General features: G+C 41.8%; 1 protein-coding gene across 7 annotated transcripts in view; it reads right to left on the bottom strand.

Annotated features, from left to right (window-relative positions):
- Positions 1-24,870, bottom strand: part of CACNA1G (calcium voltage-gated channel subunit alpha1 G) — a 464,209-nt gene extending 439,339 nt beyond the window's left edge. For all 7 annotated transcript variants that reach the window (XM_073684087.1, XM_073684094.1, XM_073684091.1 and 4 more), the window contains exon 1: positions 24,049-24,870. In XM_073684087.1, coding sequence (XP_073540188.1) covers positions 24,049-24,226 — 178 coding nt within the window. In that variant the 5' untranslated portion in view covers positions 24,227-24,870. The remainder of the gene's footprint in view (positions 1-24,048) is intronic.
- Positions 24,871-25,639: the final 769 nt, after the last annotated feature.

Here is a 25,639-nt window from a genome sequence, read left to right as displayed (position 1 = left end):
TGTGAAAATCCTAAATTTGGGGCTAAAGTAACATTTTTGTGGGAAAAAGTAAAATTTTCATTTTTTCCTTCCATATTGCATAAATTCCTGTGAAGCACCTGCAAGATTAATAAACTTTTCGAAGGTGGTTTTGAGCACTTTGATGGGTGCAATTGTTAAAATGGTGTCACTTTTGGGTATTTTATGTCACATAGGCCCCTCAAAGTCACGTCAAATGTGATGTGGTCCCTAATAAAATTGGTTTTGTAAATTTTGTTGGAAAAATGAGATATTGCTGATTAACTTTTAACCATTTGCGCTTTCTAACAAAAAAATATGATGTTTAAAAAATTATGCTGCTGTAAAGTAGACAAGTGGTTAATATTATTTATTAACTATTTTTTGTGATATAACTATCTAGTTTGAGTATGAAAATTAAAAGTTTGAAAATTGCTACATAATCTAAATTTTTGCCAAAATTTCTCTATTTTCACAAATAAATGCAAAAAATATCGACCTAAATTTACTACTAACATGAAGTACAACATGTCATGAAGAAACAATCTCAGAATCACTGGGATACATTGAAGTGTTCCAGAGTTATTACCACACACTGTGACACTGTCAGAATTGAAAAAATTGGCCTGGTTGGGAAGGTGAAAACAGGCTCTGGCACGAAAGTGTTAATTTAAATGTAGCCAAAATGAGGGTTTTATGTAGTCTAGAACAGGATCACTATGTTACCATAAAACCATTGGATATTTTACATCATTATCTACGGTAACAACCCTTTTGGTTATGAAGGGATGTGACTACAGGGCTTGTTTGGGAATGTTAGAGTCCCTTTACTTGAATCTTAGATCTCTGATGTCTTCAGTCATCAGAAAATATACCTACCTCTATTGAATGGTTCACAATCTCTGGTTGCCATCATTTTTGACATGGTGACTCTATTTATGTAACTCAGGAAGGTATTTCTCATATTTGTGCTAGAACCTAATTGAAGGGATTGATGTTCCACATATTTATAGAATATAATTGGTTGAGTGATTTTCATACGTATTGCATTCATCTATAATAATAATAATAATAATAATAATAGTTAATTTTAATAGCGCCAACATATTCCGCAGCACTTTACAAATTTTAGGGGGGACTTATACAGACAATACAGAATAAGCATATCTCATATTGAAAGGAGTGAGGGCCCTGCTCGCGAGCTTACAGTCTATGAGGAAGTGGGGGAGACACAAAAGGTAAAAAGTACATATATTGTATAATGCAGCCTTGATATACTGAATAGGATAAATAATAATACATGGACTGGTCGCCAGCCAGTATGTGTGCAGTCCTGACAGAGGCTTTTATGTGCATGGTTGGTTTGAACCCGAAGTTGAAGAAGATTTTAATATGGGGGAAACCTGGGATGGACAGAGTGTGTTTAGGTGATACGCCAGTCTAAAGAAATGTGTTTTTAGGGTTCGCTTGAAACTGTGGGTATTGGGAATTAATCGAACTGTCCTGGGTAGTGCATTCCAGAGAATTGGCGCAGCACGCGAGAAATCTTGGAGACGGGAGTGGGAAGTTCGGATTATGGAGGATTTTAGTTTCAAGTCATTTGCAGAACGCAGGGCACGTGTAGGGTGGTAGACTGAGACGAGGGAGGAGATGTAGGGGGGTACTGAAGCATGGAGCGCTTTGTGGGTAAGCGTGATAAGTTTAAAATGAACTCTATATTGGATGGGAAGAGGCATCTGAGTAGCGGTTGGCGAGGAATATGATCCTGGCTGCTGCGTTCAGGACGGATTGGAGAGGGGAGAGTTTAGTAAGAGGGAGACCGATTAGTAGAGCGTTGCAATAGTCAAGACGAGAGCTACAGTAAGAGTTTTTGCCGAGTCAAAGGTGAGAAAAGTCCTGATTCTTGAGATGTTTTTGAGGTGTAGATGACATGAACGAGCGAGTGATTTGATGTGAGGAGTGAAGGAAAGATCTGAATAAAAAATGACCCCAAGACAGCGGGCTTGTTGCTGGGGAGTAATGGTGGAGCCACAAACAGAAATGGCAATATCTGGCACAGGTAGGTTAGTGGAGGGAGGAAAGACGAGTAGTTCAGTTTTTGACAGATTCAGTTTTAGGTAGAGGGAGGACATAGTGTTAGACACAGCAGAAAGACAATCACTGGTCTTTTGTAATAATGCAGGGGTGATGTCCGGAGCAGAGGTGTATAATTGGGTGTCATCAGCATAGAGATGGTACTGAAAACCGAATCTACTGATTGTTTGTCCAATAGGAGCGGTGTATAAGGAGAAAAGAAGGGGGCCTAGGACTGATCCTTGAGGAACCCCGACAGTAAGAGGAAGTAGGGAGGAGGAGGAGCCGGCGAAAGACACAGAGAAGGAGCGGTCAAAGAGATAGGAGGAGAACCAGGAGAGAACAGTGTCCTTGAGGCCGATAGAGCGGAGCATAGTGAGGAGGAGCTGGTGATCCACAGTGTCGAATGCTGCAGAGAGATCCAGGAGAATCAGCAGGGAGCAGTGACCATTAGATTTAGCTGTTAGTAGATCAATAGAGACTTTAGTGAGGGCAGTTTCAGTAGAATGTAAAGAGCGGAAACCAGATTGTAAAGGGTCAAGAAGAGAGTTGTCTGAGAGATAGCGGATTAGACGGGAATGGACCAGGCGTTCCAGGAGTTTAGAGATAAAGGGAAGATTGGAAACAGGTCTGTAGTTGGCCGTGCAGTTCTGGTCGAGGGATGGTTTTTTAAGTAATGGTTGTATGCTGGCGTGTTTAAAAGAAGAGGGAAAGATACCAGATGAGAGGGAAAGGTTGAAAATTTTAGTTAGGTGAGTGGTGACAGCTGGAGCAAGGGACTGAAGGAGATGTGAGGGTGGTGCAGGTGGTAGGGCGAGAAGATGCAAGGAGCCTGATTACTTCATCTTCCGAGACTGGTTCGAAGTCAGAAAATGAGCGAGATACAATGTGGCGGGGGGGAGCATGCATAACATTTGGGGATTGGGAGAAAATTTCCTGTCGGATATGGTCAATTTTTTCTTTGAAATAATCTAGGTTTGAGACCTGGATATAACTTACTGTAGGTTGCACACCCTTGACACATCAGTGCTGTACCTCTCACATTCCTCCCCCTTCCCATCATCTGGTACACCATCTCTCGTCTGAATGAAAGGTGTCCAATACACAGACTTGTATATTCCCTGCGTCAAGCTCGATTTCACTATGGTTTACCTGGATGTTGTGGCAGCATCTCCTGGTTCTTTATTTTGCGAGACTAGACTGAACCAATTGGCGGTGGCCAGATGTGATGTCACTGCTGGTGTGACACAGGAAGAAAAGTAGTGTTGTGTGCTCTGGAAGTGAGTCGTGGTCTCATACCTTCCACCGAGATCGGAAGTGAGCTGAATTATAGCTCTGGAACCAATGAGGTTGACCAAAGAGAAATCATTATTCAGTTTAAATGTACAGAGCCTGCAGACTGGCTGGTTTCCATGTTGATCATCTATTTAATGCTTATTTTTTTGGCACCAGAATTAGGCGCGGCATATGTTCATATATCCCTTAGCCGACAACTTGGCTATTATCCCTTAGCCAGCAATCTGGCTTTTGGTATTAGTAATGCACTCCACTGATGATTCCTAATGGAGGAAACGTGTTGCAAAATCGGGACTTATAGAAGCTATATGTTACTAGGGATAGCAAGTTAACTGGATCCCTGTGTTACACAGCTCAAGATAACGCATACACATGTTTAAGGGTGTATTATTTCTGCCCCCTGATACTAATTGGAGATATAAAAAAGATCACTGGGATGCCAAACTTCTTTATTCACATGGGTGAGATATTTATTTTGTTTTGAATAACATGAACAATGTAGACGTATGACACAATGTTGACCTAATGATCGCATGGTCTTCTTTTGTTTCATGTTTAGATAAAAAGAATGCTATAGAGAGGACTCACTGATTAAGGACCTAAACTGGATCTGTTATGATCTTCGTGCGCTGGACACCTGAATGCATTATATGCATGACTATCTAATAGAATGGGCATTCTGTCCATCTATTCTTTTGACACTTGCTGTGTGTTGAATACCCATGCAATGAAATGTGTATTTTTATCCAAGTTTCATTCATTTTATAATTTGTATTAAAAGTTATGTCCTAAACATCTCATGTTCTGCTTGGATCACATATTTCTGAATAAGTGAGTTTCATGTATTGAATATATTAGACAAAGTTAACCGCCTAGTTGCTTGATTACTTTTCTACTATATAAGCAAATCGAAGGTTTGCTTGCAATTAAAATCAAGCCCTTCTTTCTAATTTTTCTTAAATGCCGTAATCTCTACTAGTCAAGCATTACAATAATAGTTTCTTCTTGAGCTAATGAATACAATTACCAAAGCAAGGAATAGTAGCTGTCCTCCAATAAAATATCATTACAAATAAACAGCCCTGTAACAGATTCATCAACCACGGCGCCATCTCCTGCGCCAACTCCCTGACTAATATTATGTTGATTGCACACCTGGTTCTACACTAATTAAGTTTTGTTTGGCAGCTGAAAGAGAAGCCACCTGGCTACATAGTTGCATAGTAATGTCGAAAGAGACATAAGTTCAGCCAATTATAAGTTCTAGCTTTGTGCATTCAGATGGTGCCAGGAATAAAACCCTTACTAAGCACCTTGCAATTTGCTCGTAAGGGGAGGAACAATTCATGACCCCTTGACTGCCAATCAGATCAAATCCCTAGATCAATCACTTTAGTTGGTCTAACAGCTAAAATGTGATTGTCCCATCAGATATAAAGCTATTGTAACAGCATAAGTTACTTTGTGTTTCATTGTGTGAAGACTTACAATGATTGTCATATATAAAATTCTGCACTACTATGAATTAGCATCTAGTTGTGGGTGGAATCACTTTAAATGGTTTGTTGTATCATGAAGACAACTCATTGTTAATAGAGGCCAGCAAGATCAACAGTAGTGATGAACGAGCGTGCTCGCAACTACTCGGTACTCGCCTGAGCATCTCCCTGTTCGAGATGCTCGGCGAGTACTTCCTGGATGTTTGGGTGGGAGCTCAAGTCCCCGCCCCACATGTTTGGCGCTATTTTAACAGCAAATAAACATGCAGGGATTGCCTGCCACTCACTGTAATGCCGTAACCATGTTGGTTGAAGCATTACAGTGATTGGCTGGCCGCATAGCATCATCGGTTCTATATCAGACCCGGTGACCCTATGCTCGTGACAGTCTACCCTTCAGACAGGCAAAGTAGGGAGAGGTGCTGCTGAGTGAGGGACAGAATTGCCAGTTTATTAGTGAAGTATTAGGTATTCCACAGCTATATACACACATCTGACCTAACAGTCCTTCTAAGGACTAATCCATCTGCATATTACTGTTGATAGCAAGAATTAAGCAGGCAGATTTGTGGACAGTCTATACAGCAGAATAGGGTCCATTGCACGTTATGTCTGCTGCTGTTACAGATATCCATAGCCCTAGATATCAGCGCTATTTTTTTTTTTATTCAATCTTGATTATTAATATCTATAACGCCACTGCCTAAAACCGTGGTCATCAGACATGATCCGATATTACTGCCATAATAATCGTCACATTTTTTGGAACGTGCCAAATATTACGCCTCAGTTAAAGTCTGCCAGTTGTGTGTTATTCAACCTATTCACACTTGGTCGCTGACCAATACCATATCTCTAACTCCACTACCTAAAACCGTGGTCATCCGACGTGATCCCATGTTATTGCGGTAATAATCGTGACATTTTTTGGAGCATGCCAAATATTACACTCCAGTTAAAGTCTGTCAGTTGTGTGTTGTTCAACCTATTCACATTTGGTTGCTGACCAATATCATATCTGTAAGGCCACTGCCTAAAACCGTGGTCATCAGATGTGATCCGATATTACTGCCGTAATAATCGTCACATTTTTTGGAGCGTGACAAATATTACACTCCAGTTAAAGTCTGCCAGTTGTGTGTTGTTCAACGTATTCACATTTGGTCGCTGACCAAAACCATATCTCTAACGCCACTGCCTAAAACCATGGTCATCAGGCGTGATTCCATATTACTGCGGTAATAATCGTCATTTTTTTGAGCGTGCCAAATATTACACTCCAGTTAAAGTGTGCCAGTTGTGTGTTGTGCAGGCCTATTCACACTTAGTCACCGACCAATACCATATCTCTAACGCCACTGCCTAAAACCGTGGTCATCAGACGTGATCCCATATTAATGCGGTAATAATCGTGACATTTTTTGGAGCGTGCCAAATATTACACTCCAGTTTAAGTCTGTTGTTCAACCTATTCACACTTGGTCGCTGACCAATACCACATCTGTAAGGCCACAGCCTAAAACCATGGTCATCAGACGTGGTCAGATATTACTGCGGTAATAATCGTCACATTTTTTGGAGCTTGCCAAATATTACACTCCAGTCAAAATGGGCAAGGCGCGTGGCAAGGGAAAGGGAAGTGGATGTGATGCTGATGGTGTACGCAGAGGCCGAGGCCATGGGCAAGATGAAACTGTGCTTGCTGAGGGAGCACAACACACACCCATATCTTGTCATACTACCTTCCTGTCTCAATTTCTAGAGGGTCACGGAACACCACTCTTGAAACCAGAGCAGTGTGAAAAAGTTGTTGGTTGGATAGCAGATAATGCTTCCAGTCAGTTTGTCGCCGCCGTCTTCCACACGGTCCAGTCTCAGTACCCTTGAGTTTGGACCACATATTCCTCACCCTAATCCTCCTTCCTCCCACCATGCCGAGTGACCGGAAAAAAGTGATCCCACACTTGAACACTCCGAAGAGCTGTTCACTTTTCCATTTATAGCTTCGGGCCTCTCGCCCGGCCCGCTTCAAGTGGGGCAAGAGGAGATCACATCTAGTGATACCCAAATGTTTGAGCAGCCACAGTGGCGGAGGCGATGGTGGGAAACTTCAATTATTGTCGCAAGATGTGGATGATGATGATGAGACACAATTGCCAGCAAGTCAGGAGGAGGCCCAGTACGTGGAAGACGAGGTGGTGGACAATAAAGTCACTGACCCAACCTGGCAAGGTGACATGCATAGCGATGACATCAGCACAGAGGGGGAGGGAGGTGTAGCACGACAACAGGCAGGAACAAGCAGTGGAGTGGCCATAGACACAAGGCGGGCAACTGTTCCCCAGAACACCAACACGAGGGAAGTTGCCAGTCCAACTGTTACGTGTTCCAGAGTCTGGCTCTTTTTTAAAAACTGTCCAAATAACCCCCCAAAAAAAGCCATTTGCAACATCTGCCATGCCAGCATCAGCAGGGGCAGCAAAACTACCAGCCTGACCACCACCAGCATGCTCAGGCACATGACAGCAAAGCACCCGACTAGTTGGGCAGAACGCCAGGGTCCAAAAACAGTGTCTGCGGGTGACACCACTGCCTGTTCCGCTGTTGTGCGTGCATGCCAATCCCCTGTCCATGGCGCAGGTGAAGATGCCTCCTGCCCTACACCTGTCATTGCACACTCGCAACCACCACCGTCAGCAGCAATGCCCACGTCCTTGTCCCAGCGCAGCGTTCAGTTGTCTCTACCCCAGTCCTTTGAATGCAAGTGCAAATACGCAGCCGACCACCCACAATCCACAGTGCTAAACTGCCACACTTCTATACTGCTTGCACTTGAAATGTTTCCTTTTAGGCTCGTGGAGACGGAATCTTTTCGCAACCTTATGGCGGCGGCCATCCCTTGGTATTCGGTGCCCAGCCGCCACTATTTCTCCCGGTGTGCCATCCCATTACCCGTGCCCTCAACAACGAAATTACTGGGAAGGTCCACCTAACCACGGACACGTGGACAAGTGCTTGTGGCCAGGGAAGGTACATCTCGCTGATGGCACACTGGGTTAATATACTGAAAGCCGGGACCCAGTTAGACCCTGGGATTGGGTGATAATGAGGAGAAGGAGGATGAGGAGGAGAACATGGACAGTTGTCCTCTTGTGAGGACAGGGAAGTCTTGGCTGTCTTGGAAGTCTTGATACCCCTCTTTCAGTCTGTGGGAAAGCTGTATGAGTTTCGCTTAATGATGACCTTCAGTGGCCTAAACCATGGCTTTGCTTATGCACGTTATTTCTCAAAACACATTGCAGATGAGGCCTTTGCCCAACTCTGTAGTCATGACATCAAGGCGTAAAGATCTTTGTGTGTTGAAGCAACGAGAAGTGTGAGCTGATGTTGGATGGGCTGCCATTGCTTATGGAACAAGCTGCATTAGAGGTCTTCCTGGGAGAAATGACAGCCGGAGTACATATGGTTTCCCTACATGGCAGTCCTTTCACCGACCTAAAGAATATGGCTGTGGTGAAATATAACTCTCACCGAGAAGCAGCCCTGGCTAAGAAAAGTCTGTGTGAAGGTTACCGGACACTCTATGGCTGCTTTTTTACTGTGGACTGGCTCCAGCAATCTATAAGACTTAAGATGCAATCTGGCACCTTGGCAAAGCCCAATTCTGTTCTCCCTCTGATATCTAACAAACAGGTCATGCTGGAGAAACTTGCACCTACTGCCATTCAGTGTCTTCAGGTCCTTTGTGAAAAACTGATGTTTGGGCAGCCAGTCTACCAAATAAAATTCCTGGTTCATGGAAATTGTGGATGACTTCGCTTCTGGTACTGGGTGCTAATACCAAACCATGGCGTGCCATTCACTGGATATTCATGGCTGGTGAGAGACAAGCTCATTCCTACAGAAAAGTACAGCAAGCTAAGGAGATGGTGGCCTCTATCATCATGAAGGAGTTTGCTCACTGTCTAGGAGACCGACCACCACTGCGGTCTACCTTGTGAACATTGTGTTGAAGCTTGCAAGGATTAAGAGGTTACATTGATGAGTCTGGTTTTTAAACTAAAGATTCTGCTGAGTTTTTATAGTTTTTTTTATATCTCTTCAAATATGTATTGGAGCATGTCCTGATTTTTGGCAGTCCTTGAAATTGCTGCATAAGCAATAACAGTATAGGAGATCCACTCCTTAAAAATGGGAAGGACAATTCAAATAGATTCTATATTCTAGAATATTACCTGTCTTATCTGTATTGCACCAATCCAGCCAGGTATTACTGCCTTATACTGCTGGTGCTGCAGAAAAAAAAATACAAATCTATTCTATTCCCTATTGATACCAATGTTAGATGCCTTTACAATAGGGACAGGTGCTGCTAGGTGGTATCATCAGCTTTAGATGAGTGTTGATTCTGGTCGCATAAATCTCTTCCACAGTCCATACCTTTTTTTTGTTTTTTATTTATTTTGCCTTATATACAAGTCATGACACTGCAAAGAATGTCTCTTAACATTTCTTCCAGGAAAATCCATTTTAGCTTTGTTTTTCTATGTTTTATTGTGAGTCCAAGAAAGCGGCATAATACTCTGACAACATTGTTCACAGCACTGACCTGGGAGTCAGAGATGCTTCTGGGGGGGCTGCCGGAAAGATGCTCGAGTTTTCCATTGACTTACATTGGGCTCGTTGCTCGGGTCGAACACCCGAAGTTTGCTCATCACTAATCATCAGCTAAAACTGGTTTCTCTAAATTATGGTTATTTACTTTTAATCCAAGGGGAGGCCGCATCTGGACATATAGTTAAACTGCAAGGGCCATCAATACCTCTATATGGACAGGTCAATACTGTCAGATTTCCCTCTGCGCTGGCTCATAGATGGAGCCCCTGAACAAGAACCACCATTGTGTTGTCCATACATCTTTTCAATTTTAAATGGCCTCACATTGCATGGATTGTTTAAGCAATATAAAATGTGTGCTGTGCCTTGTGTACCATACTGACAAAATAGCAACATGAAGCTACTATAAAACACTTGGAACCCAGAAGATATGCAATAATTATCTGATAAATGGGGATCCCACCTACGTGAGCTGTGGACATTTGTGACCATCTCTCTACAAATTCTTCTCTTGGAAGTGTCAAATTTATAATGGGGTGTGCTTAGATATATCTCCCTGATTTCCCTGTATTCCATGTGCTAGTGGGTGGTCACATGACATGTATGCAATTTGTCAACTAGTCTCATTTAGCAACTCTCAATTCTCTTCTGTTAAGAGCAGCCAGATCAGACTAGTCAGCACATGACCACATGATCCATTCAGTTATCCTTACAGCCAGGGCTGCCATCAGGGCATTACTGCCCTTACTAGTGTATGGGGCCTGGTGAGCAGAGGGGGGCCCGAACTGGTAAGACACGCTGGCAGCATGTCCCTCCCAGTTCGGGGCCCCTCTTTGCTTCTCACCGGGCCTCAGAGGCATTGCTAGCAGGGTCGGGTCGGGCTGGGAGGGGGTCCCCTATCTCATGTTCAGTGCCGCATGGCTAATTTACATATGTGACTCAGTCAGAGGCCATCTCCAGCAGCTGCTTTCTCTAGCAAGCTCAGCCAATGAAATCCAGCAGGGGGACTGCAGAAACCAATGAGAGGAGGTTGGCAGCGCCAGGACTGTGAGGAGAACAAGATGGGGGATTGTAGCACTGAGCTCTTCCTCCCTCTGCTGTGATGTCACCAGCAGTCGAGACAGGAGAGAGTGAGGGAGGATCAGTGCAGGAGGATACCGGGCTGTGAGCAGCACAGAAGGGATCAGGACTGTGTGTGCATGATGCCTACAGAAAAGAGTAAGAATATACTGTATGTATATGTGCTCAGTGTGTATATGTGCAAGTCATGTGTGTGTAAATAGAAACATGCACTGTATATGTGTGTGTATGTACAGGTGCATCTCACAAAATTAGAATATATCATCGAAAAGTTAATTTATTTCAGTTCTTCAAATATATTATATAGAGTCATTAGAAACAGAGTGATCTATTTCAAGTGTTTATTTCTGTTAATGTGGATGATTATGGCTTACAGCCAATGAAAACACAAAATTCATTATCTCAGTAAATTAAAATAATTTATAACAACAGCTTGAAAAATGTTTTTAAAATCCGAAATGTTGGCCTACTGAAATGTTTGTTCAGTAAATGCACTCAATACTTGGTCGGGGCTCCTTTTGCATCAATTACTGCATCAATGCGGCGTGGCATGGAGGCGATCAGTCTGTGGCACCGCTGAGGTGTTATGGAAGCCCAGGTTGCTTTGATAGCAGCCTTCAGCTCGTCTGCATTGTTGGGTCTGGTGTCTCTCATCTTCCTCTTGACAATACCCCATAGATTCTCTATTGGGTTAAGGTCAGGCGAGTTTGCTGGCCAATCAAGCACAGTGATACTGTTGTTTTTAAACCAGGTATTGGTACTTTTGGCAGTGTGGACGGGTGCAAGTCCTGCTGGAGAATGAAATTTCCATCTCCAAAAAGCTTGTTGGCAGAGGGAAGAATGAAGTGACCTACAATTTCCTGGTAGATGGCTGTGCCGACTTTGGTCTTGATAAAACACAGTGGACCTACACCAGCAGATGACATGGCTCTACAATCCATCACTGATTGTGGAAACTTCACACTAAACCTTAAGCAGCTTGGATTGTGTGCCTCTCCACTCTTCCTCCAGACTCTGGGACCTTGATTTCCAAAAGAAATCCAAAATTTAATTTGCATTAACTTAGTGTCAATGACTGCCTTCAGGACATCTGTCAAGTCAGCAGTCTTCACTATGATTGTGGAGCCTATTGAAACAGACTAAGGGACCTTTTTAAATGCTTAGGAAGCCTTTGCAGGTGTTTTTTGTTAAATATTCTAGTTTACTGAGATAATGACTTTTGCGTTTTCACTGACTGTAAGCCATAATCATCAACATTAACAGAAATAAACACTTGAAATAGATCACTCTGTTTGTAATTACTCTATATAATATATGAGTTTCACTTTTTGTATTGAAGAACTGAAATAAACTAACTTTTCGATGATATTCTAATTTCGTGATATGCACCTGTATGTATGTATACAATATATATATACAGTACAGACCAAAAGTTTGGACACACCTCATTTAAATATTTTTCTGTATTTTCATGACTATGAAAATTGTACATTCACACTGAAGGCATCAAAACTATGAATTAACACATGTGGAATTATATACTTAACAAAAAAGTGTGAAACAACTGAAAATATGTCTTATATTCTAGGTTCTTCAAAGTAGCTAACTTTTGCTTTGGTGACTGCTTTGCACACTCTTGGCATTCTCTTGATGAGCTTCAAGAGGTAGTCACCGGAAATGGTCTTCCAACAATCTTGAAGGAGTTCCCAGAGATGCTTAGCACTTGTTGGCCCTTTTGCCTTCACTCTGCGGTCCAGCTCACCCCAAACCATCTCGATTGGGTTCAGGCCTGGTGACTGTGGAGGCCATGTCATCTGGCGTAGCACCCCATCACTCTCCTTCTTGGTCAAATAGCCCTTACACAGCCTGGAGGTGTGTTTGGGGTCATTGTACTGTTGAAAAATAAATGATGGTCCAACTAAACGCAAACCGGATGGAATAGCATGCCGCTGCAAGATGTTGTGGTCGCCATGCTGGTTCAGTATGCCTTCAATTTTGAATAAATCCCCAACAGTGTCACCAGCAAAGCACCGCCACACCATCACACCTCCTCCTCCATGCTTCACGGTGGGAACCAGGCATGTAGAGTCCATCCTTTCACCCTTTCTGCGTCACACAAAGACACGGTGGATGGAACCAAAGATCTCAAATTTGGACTCATCAGACCAAAGCACAGATTTCCACTGGTCTAATGTCCATTCCTTGTGTTCTTTAGCCCAAACAAGCCTCTTCTGCTTGTTGCCTGTCCTTAGCAGTGGTTTCCTAGCAGCTATTTTACCATGAAGGCCTGCTGCACAAAGTCTCCTCTTAACAGTTGTTGTAGAGATGTGTCTGCTGCTAGAACTCTGTGTGGCATTGACCTGGTCTCTAATCTGAGCTGCTGTTAACCTGCAATTTCTGAGGCTGGTGACTCGGATAAACTTATCCTCAGAAGCAGAGGTGACTCTTGGTCTTCCTTTCCTGGGGCAGTCCACATGTGAGCCAGTTTCTTTGTAGCGCTTGATGGTTTTTGCAACTGCACTTGGGGACACTTTCAAAGTTTGCCCAATTTTTCGCATTGATTGACCTTCATTTCTTAAAGTAATGATGGCCACTCGTTTTTCTTTACTTAGCTGTTTTTTTCTTGCCATAATACAAATTCTAACAGTCTATTCAGTAGGACTATCAGCTGTGTATCCACCTGACTTCTGCACAACACAACTGATGGTCCCAACCCCATTTTTAATGCAAGAAATCCCACTTATTAAACCTGACAGGGCACACCTGTGAAGTGAAAACCATTTCCGGTGACTACCTCTTGAAGCTCATCAAGAGAATGCCAAGAGTGTGCAAAGCAGTCATCAAAGCAAAAGGTGGCTACTTTGAAGAACCTAGAATATAAGACATATTTTCAGTTGTTTCACACTTTTTTGTTAAGTATATAATTCCACATGTGTTAATTCATAGTTTTGATGCCTTCAGTGTGAATGTACAATTTTCATAGTCATGAAAATGCAGAAATATCTTTAAATGAGAAGGTGTGTCCAAACTTTTGGTCTGTACTATATATATATATATATATATATATATATATATATATAAATATATATATATATATATATATATATATATATATATATATATATATATAGAGCTTTGGCAAAAATTAAGAGACCACTGCACAGTTTTCTAAAAATCACCATCTCTACATGTCTGATAGCCATTCCATTCCAGTGTCAGTTGAATTCCAACCAAAGTATACCTCATTCTACTTAATGTGCTTCTGATTAGGTGATCACCTGAACCAAATCTTATGTAACGAGGGAAAGTATAAAAAACACTGCTGTGGTCTTCACAATCCTCTTGCAATAGGACAAGCTGGATGGCAAAACAAGTGCTAGAAATAGCCCAAAAGTAATTTGAATGAAAAAATAACTTTTAACCATGCCAAGGGAGTTGAAAAGAAAAGTCTTGAGTGAGGAAAAGAAGGGCTCAATTCTGGCTTTACTAGCAGAGGGATACAGTGAGCGTCATGTTGCCTCCATCCTTAAAATTTTGAAGACGGCAGTCCATTACAACAAGGTCAAGCAGCAGACATTGGGGATAACAAAGCTACAGACCGGCAGAGGGCGAAAGCGACTCTCCACTGACCGGAATGACCGTCATCTTATTCGAATGTCACTCAGCAACCACAGGATGACATCAAATGACCTACAAAAGGAATGGCAAATGGCAGCTGGGGTGAAATGCATGGCAAAAGAAGTTCGTAACAGGCTCCTAGAGGCAGGCATCAAGTCATGTAAAGCTAGAAAAAAGCCTTTCATCAATGAGAAGCAAAGGAGAGCCAGGCTGAAGTTTGCCAAAGACCATAAGGATTGGACCATAGAGGACTGGAGTAAGGTAATCTTCTCTGATGAGTCTAATTTTCAGCTTTGCCCAACACCTGGTCGTCTAATGGTTAAACGGAGACCTGGAGAGGCATACAAGCCACAGTGTCTTGCACCCACTGTGAAATTTGGTGGAGGATCGGTGATGATCTGGGGATGCTTCAGCAAGGCTGGAATTAGGCAGGTTAATCTTTGCGAAGGACGTATGAATCAAGCCGCATACAAGGTTATCCTTGACAAACGCTTCCTTCTGCTCAGGTAATGTTCCCCAACTCTGAGGACTGTTTTTTCCAGCAGGACAATGCCCCATGCCACACAGCTAGGTCAATCAATGTGTGGATGAAAGAGCACCACATCAAGACCCTGTCATGGCCAGCCCAATCTCCAGATCTGAACCCCATTGAAAACGTTTGGAACGTAATCAAGAAGAAGACGGATAGTCACAAGCCATCAAACAAAGAAGAACTGCTTAAATTTTTGAGCCAGGAGTGGCATAAGGTCGCCCAAAAACAGTGTGAAAGATTTGTGGAAAGCATGCCAAGACGCATGAAAGCTGGGATTAAAAATCATGGTTATTCCACCAAATATTGATTTCTGACCTCTTCCTGAGTTAAAACATGAGTATTGTTGTTTCTATATGAATAAGAATTTTCTTTGCATTATTTGAGGTCTGAAAGCACTGTTTCTTTTTTATTATTTTGACGATTTCTCATTTGCTACAAATAAATACTACATTTTTAGCTTTGAATTTCGGAGACATGTTGTCAGTAGTTTATAGAATAAAACAACAATGTACATTTTACTCAAAAATATACCTATAAAGAGAAAAATCTGAGAAAATGAAAATTTTGCAGTGGTCTCTTAATTTTTGCCAGAGCTGTATATATATAAAACTATACATGTTTGTATGTTCTGTAATACCGCAGAATCGGAATCGCCCCAGGATTCCCACCCCTTATCTTTGCAACTTACATTTTCCAGAGCTGTGTTGCAGGTTTCTGGAAACAAGTGAATGTTTACATTTCTAAATAACTTTAACCCTTCCACGACATGCGCCACACATGTACAGCACACGTCGGAAGTGGGTGTATGGAGCGGGCTCAGGCAGAGAGCCCGCCGCATGCCCGGCAGGTGATGGCTGTGTATTACAGCCAGGATCTGCCACTAACAATTGCGACAAATCACCCCCCTTTACCACCATTGAAACTAAAGATATAAAAAAAACATATGTGGTAACACTGAAAAGTTCAGAAAAGTCTGATCGATCAAAATATAAACACAATTAACCAAATCAGTAAACACCGTAAACAAAAAAAATTCAAGAACCTCAAAATTATGTGTTTTTTGATCGCTTCAACTCTACAAAAATGCTGAAACAAGTGATCAAAACTTCACACCTATCCCAAAATGGTATGAATAAAAACGGTGTCTCGCCCCACTAAAAATAAGCCATCACACAGCTCAATCGACCGAAAAATGAAAATGTTATGGGTCTCAGAAAATGGCGATTCAACCCTCAAAATTTTTTTTTGCAAACTGATTTTTTTTCATCACTAAAATAAAAAACGGGACATGTTTGGTAGCACCATAATCGTATTGATGAGGAGAATCATACTGCGCAGTAATTTTTACCACACAATGTACACCGTGAAAACAATTACCAAAAGACAATGTCAGAATTGTTGATTTTTTTCAGAATTTCTCCCCACTTGGGATTTTTTTCTCATTTTGAAGTACACTATGTGGTAAAAGGAATGGTGTCATTCAAGAGTATAAGTCCGACTCTACCAAAATGGACACAGACTCTACGACTCCGACTCCACAGCCCTGGATTTTACCATCAGTGTAGGGTGCGTGTGTCACCAGCGTATGGTCAGTGTGTCACCAGTGTACGGTCCATGTGTGTGCAATATTTGTCCCTTGTATGTGGTATTATTCAGTCACTATTTGGTGGTATTATGTGGTCTGGTCATGGTGTGGCGCTATTTGTCCCTTGTAGTGGTAGTATTCGGTAACTATGTGGTGGTAATATTTGGTCTAGTCACGGTGTGGCAGTATTTGTCCCTTTATGTGATATGAGTTCTCCTTCAATGGAAGTCTTCAGAGGCTGGACAGACATCTGTCTGAGATGGTTTAGTGAATCCTGCATTGAGCAGGGGGTTGAACCAGATGACCCTGGAGGCCCCCTCCAACTCTAACATTCTATGATTCTATGATTCTAGTTTATAGAAAATTGAATAAAATGATACCTTGTGTAACGCTGATGGGTGTGGACCCATTGCACCACAGGCCGAGCTTACCCTGGAGGGGCGTGACTAAGTGTCTACTGGGTATTCACTAAAGACTCAGATGGTGAGGAAAGGCTGGGCCACCAATAGACAGCAGGTACCACTCCAGGGCTTTCCCAGGGACTGCAGCAGCTGACCCACAGGTCAGAGAAGGTATATGAGTTACAGGTGGGACGAGACCAAAGCGTAGTCAGTCTGGGGTCAGGGCTGACATCATGGATTCAGAATCCTAAACTGAGGTCAAGAGCGGAGAGGTCCGTCAGAATGGGTAAACAAGCCTGGTCGGTAACAGGTGAGACGAGACGAAATAACACAGGACTGATTGCTGAGACTGACAGGAACCAGGAACGAAGCTCAGGCAAAGGTGTGGAGGGTGGTGCTGCCTAATATAGCACCTGCTGGATGATGATTGGCTGGGGAATCCAAACCCTTCAGGACATAGCAGGGTTAAATTTCTGCAGGATCTGGACATGGCTACTACATCCATGTGGAGATATAAGGGATATGCAGCACAGTTGGAAGTGCTGCATTGACTCAGTGCAGCAGCCAGAGAGGGCTGTGAGTAGCATGGTGGCAGGAACGCATGCGAGTCACCGCCATGACACCTTGATATCTGTGATCCAATGTCTTATTTCTGAGAAGTCCATTTTTTTCTTAATATGTAAATTACTAAGCTCTATGAGCCGGACACTGATCTGCATAAGAATCTGCCTTCAGAGATTATTTTAAATGTAAAGGGACTTTACCAGTGTGAGACATGTAATGGCTGACAGTCTGCACTCCTGATCTATATATTTTATACTACATATTAAGAAAAATGTGGATTTCTCTGGTATAAAACATCGGATTGTAGATATGAAGGTATCATTTTATTCAACTTTCTATGACCTGCATGCCCATGTAGACGGCTTAGGAGGGTTGACCTTACTGACAGATTCCCTTTAAAGCAACACAGATAAGAGAAGAAATCCAGGATTTACAGACATCGTCAATCTGCTTCCTCCTCCACTGTAACTACCCCCCTAGCTACTGCCCATGTATCTTACATAAGAAACAAGAGGACCGGCACCCTAGTATCTAATCCTCAACTTCTATTCACCTCTACACGTTTATGACCAATCCATATATTGGAAATCTACAATTACCAGAATATCTTGACAGCTGCAAATTTTTTTCAACACCACAATTTCCAGCATGTTTCAGCTGCCTAGAGGTTATGCTTGGAATTGTAGTTTCCCAGCAAATAAACAGATCCTTTGATATCTTCTGGCACAGTAAAAAATTGTGCAGTTATACTTTTTGGGCATAATGGCTGTGAGCCACAGATTGCATCCCACTAGAAATCTTCATACCAGTTGTCAAATTTTTGCCACCATTTATTTAGGGGGTTGTCATCTCATCCGTTTGGAAATTACAACTCCAACTATACCATATGAACATTGACTTAGTGAGTAATAGCAAAGAATACAAAGGAAGGATTTAGACTGGAAGACCTACAAGAGGGAAAGGGGGTGATCATACCACTTTTCAAACAAGGATTACAGCTATAATCTCAGTTTTATTTTCCACTTTCAGTATTTTCAAAAGGAAGAATAATGCACTCTGCAGCACAATTTTTGACATCAAAAATACCAATGCCCAAAAGGGTAAGCCCAAAGTCAATCGGATTCATCGGCGCTATTGTAATTTTATTACTTCTTATAGGAAAGTATTTTCTTATACTGGTTATGTAGTCACAAAAATTAGAGGAGCAATGAATAGAGCTGTGTAGCAAGGTCACTATTTGCATTTGTAAGAAATATCTTTTGACTGCTGCTTACTGTGAACTAGAATGTGACTGCATGTTGTGGCAGAATGAAATGGTAACTATAAGAAAGATTTGGAAGCTTTTTTTTTTAATAAGAAAGTATATAAAAAGATGGAGAGGACACAGTGCAGTGACGGTATTTCCAGATAATGAGAAGGATTATTTTTGCAGTACCGTTCAGTGGACACAATGTCGACAAAAATTGTGAAATCCCTCTGTAATGGATGAGAGACATCTTTTCTGTAAAGCTCAGTAAACCTGACACATGGGGAACAGGCTTGCTGTGTGTGGAGAGTAATGACCAATCAGTTCTTATAAAATATAATACATTTCTGTGTTTAAGATCTGTTGTTTTTCAAATTCTGTTGCCGTCAGCATTACAGGTATCTGGAACTAGACAGCTGCCTGAAGGCAGGAACGAGTATCATTCAAATGAGACATGTTATCAAGCACTTGCCTGCCTTTCTCGGGAGGAGACACTATACTATGGATACCTGAGTATCCGCAAGACATAATGTCCTAATCCCTTCTCTCCTATTTCCTTTCTGAAATATAAAATCTCCTTTCCTTTGGGAGACTCATCAGGAGACTTCAGGCAATGTCTCATGGGAAAATATGCATATAACTTTCCCCCAAAAGGATGAAACCTGTCACTAAATTCACACAGCTTTAGAATTGTTACCAAACCTGTCTAAAACAGAGTTTCTAGACAGTCGACAGGTTTTCTCAGATGGGATCTGTATCCATTTTGGTCTAGAAATCTATCAACCTCACATGGACTGAATGTTCATCCATGTGAATACAGCTTTACTGCTTTTTACATTGCGTTTTGATGTTATACTGTTGTAAATGGGATATTAAAACTGGCATGCTGGAAACACTGGTTCTAAAAACACAATTATTTATGCTTTTTCTAAAGTGTTATGCTTGTTCACTTAATAGCCCAGTACTAACTAGAGAATGACTCTCACTACGGGGGCCATTACAGCTGCCACAAAGGTTGTCACTAAAGTTGGCGTTGAATTGATTTGCAGGAACCTGTACATCGGCCACGTTAGTGGCCACTGGACAAGAGCTCTGAGAACTGCGTCCTACCACCCAGCATCCATATCTCTTCTTTTCATTAGCCATCCTGGCAACACGTCACATGTAAGTCCTACCACAATGATGATGTTGGGTCAGGCAGGTGATCAAAAGAAGAGTCGCCGATGTCAGGAGGTAGGAGGCGATTGTCAGGGCTCCTGTTTGCCAGCAACTGATTACTGACATGGCCGATGGACCAGTTCCTGTGAATTGATTCTCATCGATCTAGTAGTCACCCATCTTTTCAGACACAGGAATATCCATTTTATGGCCAAGCCATTTATTCATCTTTTTATTACCTATTTGTTAAAACCTAAGTTCAAACATCACTCACTGAGTAATGTTTTAGATGTTGCAGTTATCCAAAAAAACCTATTTGCTAAGTCTACGTGCTGCGCAAAGATATTTGATAAATTACCAAGAGCGACCAAACTACAACTGAAGCGTGCCTCCAGCCAAAAATCTCTCCTTGATCGATGCTATGGACAATCACTGAGATACAACTCATTCATGTCTGGTATTGCGTGATACATATGATGTATGGATAGTGCTACAGAAGTGATCAGAACATGCCCAAATTGTGCTCCTTCTGTTAGGATACCATAGTGAATGTATATATTCCTTCAAGGTCTACAGCATGGGACTCTGTTTTTGGCATATGGAAATGTGGTTCAGCTTATTACAATTAATAGGAAAACAAGAGGGAAAGATTTATTAAACCCAGAGCAAAGTAAAAGTGAGGCAGTTGTCCACAGCATGCAATTAGATTCCAGCTCTCATTTTTCCAAGTCCACATCGAAAGTAACGCAACTGCTCTACTTTTGTTTGGCACTGGTTTTGATAAATCTCTCTGCCCTTCTCTTCGACTACTCAATTTTACCTTGAGATAAATAAATATAAACTGGGAATGTGTTTGTAATAAAACAATACACTTGGATGATCCCTACGGTCCATTGCTGCTCTTGATTTCAGGCACTGTGCAACATATTAGTTTGCTTCTTGTTTTTTGACAAGCATTTTAGTGTTCTGATCTGTAAACCCTAACTTTTTTGTCAGAACCGTGAAGCATGAAACTGTATTTGAGCACTGCTTCACCTCACACGTTCTCATCCTTTACAGCGGATGCCTTAGAGGTTGACTCCATTCACATCCAGTACAACTGATCGGGTACTATGGTGCTACCATCAGGATTATACCATCTATTCTCATCAACATTTCTATACTGCCAAATCGGGACATTTTTAGAAATTAGGGTAACCCAGATCATAAGCATTGAGATATACATTCAACGACATTTCACCATTAGAATGGCCGAAAAAACATAATAGCCCCATTATGGGTGTTTTTGGCGGAATTGATATATTTAGTTCTATACATCAATTCATTGGTCCCAAAACTGGGATATTGACTGACAGGTAGATTTATTCTATCAGTATGTTCTATGCGTAAATGGATATAAAACATCAAAATCTGCTGTAAACTCTATCAAAATGTTAAATGCAACACAAATACTAAATGGAGTCTCTAATCTGGAATTCAATAAATCAGAACAGAATAAATCTAGTTTTTCAATGAAAAGGTCATGGATATTTTTGGGGTATTATTCATTTCCCTAATTAGAAAGCTACATCTAGCAACCTTCAATTGCAATTAGGCATATAATGCTCCTGAGCTTGTTATTTATCCAATGATAAAGAAAAAAATGCCATTATAGTAACTGTAGCATGTATACAAATGTCTACCATTCATTTAACAGCCTAGACTGTTTGCTGATAAATGGCAAGGGAAAGCCATCACACTAGCCAGTAGGCAGTTATGACTTGGCACACCGGCAATCGCAGAGGTAATTTTCGATAATTCTTGTAGATGCTGCAGATGCTCTTTAGAGAGATAATTTTTTACCATTCTGCACTAATTGTCCTCAATGACTTTCAGTCTTAGTTTTCCAATTTGGCTAAGATTGATACTCGTCTTCGAGTAGCTGACTGCATCTATGTCAAGTTCAATCACAGACATGTATTATGCTGGATATTTATTTATTTCTGTTTTTTACAAAGTGCCAACATATTCCATAGTGTTGTTCAGAGATCGCCACTAATGAAAGTAGATATATAAACTTGATAGCCCCTGTGGGAGGACGACCACAGCTAAATTGTTGATCATATATCATATTAATGTTAGCTAGGAGAACACAATATGACAAAAATAATGAAAATAATTGTTTTTTATAGCATTGACTTGAATCTAAAAGTAATTTGAAATTATTGGCATTCATAACATAATACAGTTAATATTCTCCTAAATATCAATTAATATCAGGGAGATACATACTGTATTTGTCTTCAGTGAGCAAGTAGCGGCTTAGCCAAAACTGGACTCTAGATAATTGGGAGAACAGGTTATGTCCTGTCTCTAAAGTCACACGTGGAAATTTTGGACGTCATCTGATGTCATACCTATAACACCCCATAAAGCTAAGGCCCTGGACTGGTCCTCTCCTCCTTTATCACTGTTCTTTTTAGTCTTCTCATTCCCTCCATCTGCACTGTACATATTGTTTCCATTTTGCTGACATCATAATCCTTCTGGAATTTCATGTTTTGACTTCAAGCCCCAGAGAAATCCCTGTCTGGTCATATGCCCCTAAATATAAAAGAGGTTCTGACCAAACTGCAACCAGATGAACATATACAGAAATCCATAACTGAATCCAGAAACATTCCCCCCAATGGCCAAGCTTGGTGACCAGTATAGGTGTTGGTGAACCGGACTTGCTGTCAAGTTGTGCCTATCAACCCTTAAGGGTCTAATTTGTGTACCTGTCCTGTAAAAGCCCTCTTTTTCTACAGGAAAATCCTTCCTCTCTTTCTCAAGTAGCATCTGCTTTTAATTTAACAAAACGCTAACTCCAGATTACAGCAAATCCCTGATCCTGCTGAGCTGAGACACGCAGTATGTATACAGGGAGACACACTGGGCAGTATATAGACACTGAAAAACTCAAGGAGTAGAACCAAATGGCACCCACAGGGACCGAAAAGATATTGTAAATGAATATTTAACTATCCATCTGAACTCGACAAGAACAGAGAGATACAGTATTTCTAGTCACATGCTGTATATTGTACTAATGCATAGAAATGGTTGCATAATCTAAGACCAAACTTTACCCATCCTGTAGGACCTTTGGGATATTCAAAACATAGCTTGTTGAGGGACAGATAAAGCATAAGCCACAAAGAGTTGGAATATATACATACATATCTAAATATATATATATATATTATATACATATATATATATATTATATACATATATATATATATATATATATATATATATATATATATATATATCACTTAACATATGAGACCGATCCAACATTTCTCTTTAACAATATTCACAAAGCAACCAATTCTGTCTGTAACTTTTGTCAGTGGGAAATCCAGTTCACTGAATCCGGTCTATGTACTAAACACAAGGGAGGCCTATTGAGTATATGAGATAGGAACAATACTACAGTATGGACCCAAACTAGTATACAGCAATGACAACTGCAATAACTACATATATTCACTATACATATGTGCTGTGTATTGGTGCATATTATAGGCACATGTGTACAGTCTTATTATAGTCTTATGTAATTCATAACATGTATAATGCATGTAGGATGGGGCCACATTATGGATAGATAGATAGATAGAAGATAGGTAGTTAGATAGATAGCTAGGTAGATAGATAATAGAGATAGATAATAGAGATAGATAGATAGATATTAGATAGATATAGATATATGGATAGATAGATAGATAGATAGATAGATAGATAGATAGATAGATTCATTGATATAGATAGATAGATAGATAGATAGATAATAGATAGATAGATTCATTGATATAGATAGATAGATAATAGATAGATATAGATATATGGATATATATATATATATATATATATAGATGATAGATAGATAGATAGATAGATAGATAGATTCATAGATATAGATAGATAGATAGATAGATAGATAGATAGATAATAGATATATAGATATTGATGATAGATAGCAATTAGGCGGGTAACTAGCTAATAAAATAAAGAATAGATTAATAGATTGAGAGAGATGGCAGAAAGAAGATAGATAGCTGGATAGATAGACAGATGATAGACAGATATTTAGAATAAATAAGATAGATCGAATAAAATTAATAAACAGATAATTAGACATAAGATATATAACTGAATAGACAGATTATGATAGATAGAAAGCTATTAGTTAGACAGATATGAGATAGATTGATAGGTTGATAGATATATATATATATGAGATGGATAGTAATAATCCCTACATACCTCCTGTAGGACACCCAAGGTCTGAGTGATGAAGACCATGCTCCTCTGCCCTCGGACAGCACCTTACCTGGACTATGGGAAAGGATATGGGTTGCAGACCATCCTCAGACACCAGCTCCGTGGTCGGCTGCTCTGGTTCAGGTAGAAGAAGACCACTGGAGCTAAGGTAGGGTAGGGGAGCCCTTCAGCCTCTGGCTCTGGAGCTTTGCTGCTGCTAGTATCTTTGGAGGATGATGGTTCCTGCTCCTGGGCTTGGTCTCCAGCCATGCTAAGTGCAGTTCCAAGGTTTCCTTCTTATGGTGAATACTTCATCCAGGTGTCAGCCTCTGCTCCTCCACCAATGTCTGTAAGAGCCCAAATCCGCATCCAGGAGAGCAGCCAGTCTGAGACTGTGTTGTGTGGCAGCCTGTGAACTTTTCCGGCGTGCCCCGTCACCCTTGGGTGCTTCTCCCTCTAGATGCCCATGCCCTGCTCTCTGCCATAGACTAGCTGCTGCCCCCGGCACCTGTGCTGCCTGGCTCCTCGCTCACACACCTGTGTCTCTCCCTTCCTCCTGTGCCATTCACCATCCCTCCCACCTCTCCATGCCCGTACCTCTCCCACTCTCCTCCTCCTCCTCTGCTCTCTTTCCTTGAAGTAGATTCCTTTATGTTTCTCCTGTCTACGACTTGCAGAGCTTTATTTCACCCCTCCTTTCTTACACCTCTCCAGATGGTCCCAGTTGCCTGCTGCCGGAGGAGAGCTGCTGTGCACGGTGCCCTTGTGATGCTTGGCCGGTGGTCTGCAGACTCAGCCCGTGTGCTGGCAGTATAGCGGCGCGGTATAGGAGAGATGCTGCGCCGCCGCCGCCGCCGGAGCTCAGTTCTCCACAGCTGGATCCTAGAGTCCAACTTCAGTAGACGGTGCTGCCTACTGCAGCAGCTCAGCCAATCACAGGGAAAAGCTCCGCAGAGCGGAAGCCTATTGGCGGCTGGGGCTGTCAGTCAGTAAGGGGGCGGTGACACATCTGGAATCAGATTAGAGCGAGCGCAGCTTCAGCGCCAAATGGTCCGAGTCCAGCAGCGAGAGTTGTCAGCCTCAGGATCTCAGCCCTCTGCCCCAAGCGTCACCCCCGCCACAGGTTGTCATTGTCATCATTAACAAGGGGAGTATTAACGCCTTCTCCTCCGCTCCCCTGCAGCAAACAACTGCTAAAACTCTATTAAAACTGGTAACCCTAAGTGTAGTGTCCCGGCCCCCTCACCCACCACCCCTCCAGTCTGTGCAGACTCTGTCAGCAATCAGGCTGCTGCTGGGTCCAGTACACAGATCCCTAGCACTGTATGCCATAATACCAGCTTGGAAATGATGGAGAAGTTCTAATAAGTCACTTGGAGACTCCCTCACCAGATCCTGGAGTCCTTACCTGCTCCCCTCCTGGCTCCCATGCTGGCAGGTGATCCTGGTCCAGGATAGGTGATTCCAGGGAGAGCTAGTGTGGAGACACGGGGTCTCCGGTGGGCGTAATACTACCCAGACAACACAGGGTGAGGGTAAAATAGCGTGGCAATGCTTTATTCAACCACCAAACAGACAATAACCATATCTAACAGAGAATGAACCGAATGGGCCTCAACCACCAAACAGACAATAACCATATGGAACAGAGAATGAACCGACTGGGCCTCAAACACCAAACAC

This window comes from Phyllobates terribilis, unplaced genomic scaffold, assembly GCF_046119375.1.
Source record: "Phyllobates terribilis strain yellow unplaced genomic scaffold, ASM4611937v1 Scaffold_5__5_contigs__length_657084704, whole genome shotgun sequence".
Classification (NCBI taxonomy): domain Eukaryota; kingdom Metazoa; phylum Chordata; class Amphibia; order Anura; family Dendrobatidae; genus Phyllobates; species Phyllobates terribilis.
Note: the sequence above shows the minus strand (reverse complement) of the source record. Positions and strands in the feature narration are given on the sequence as shown.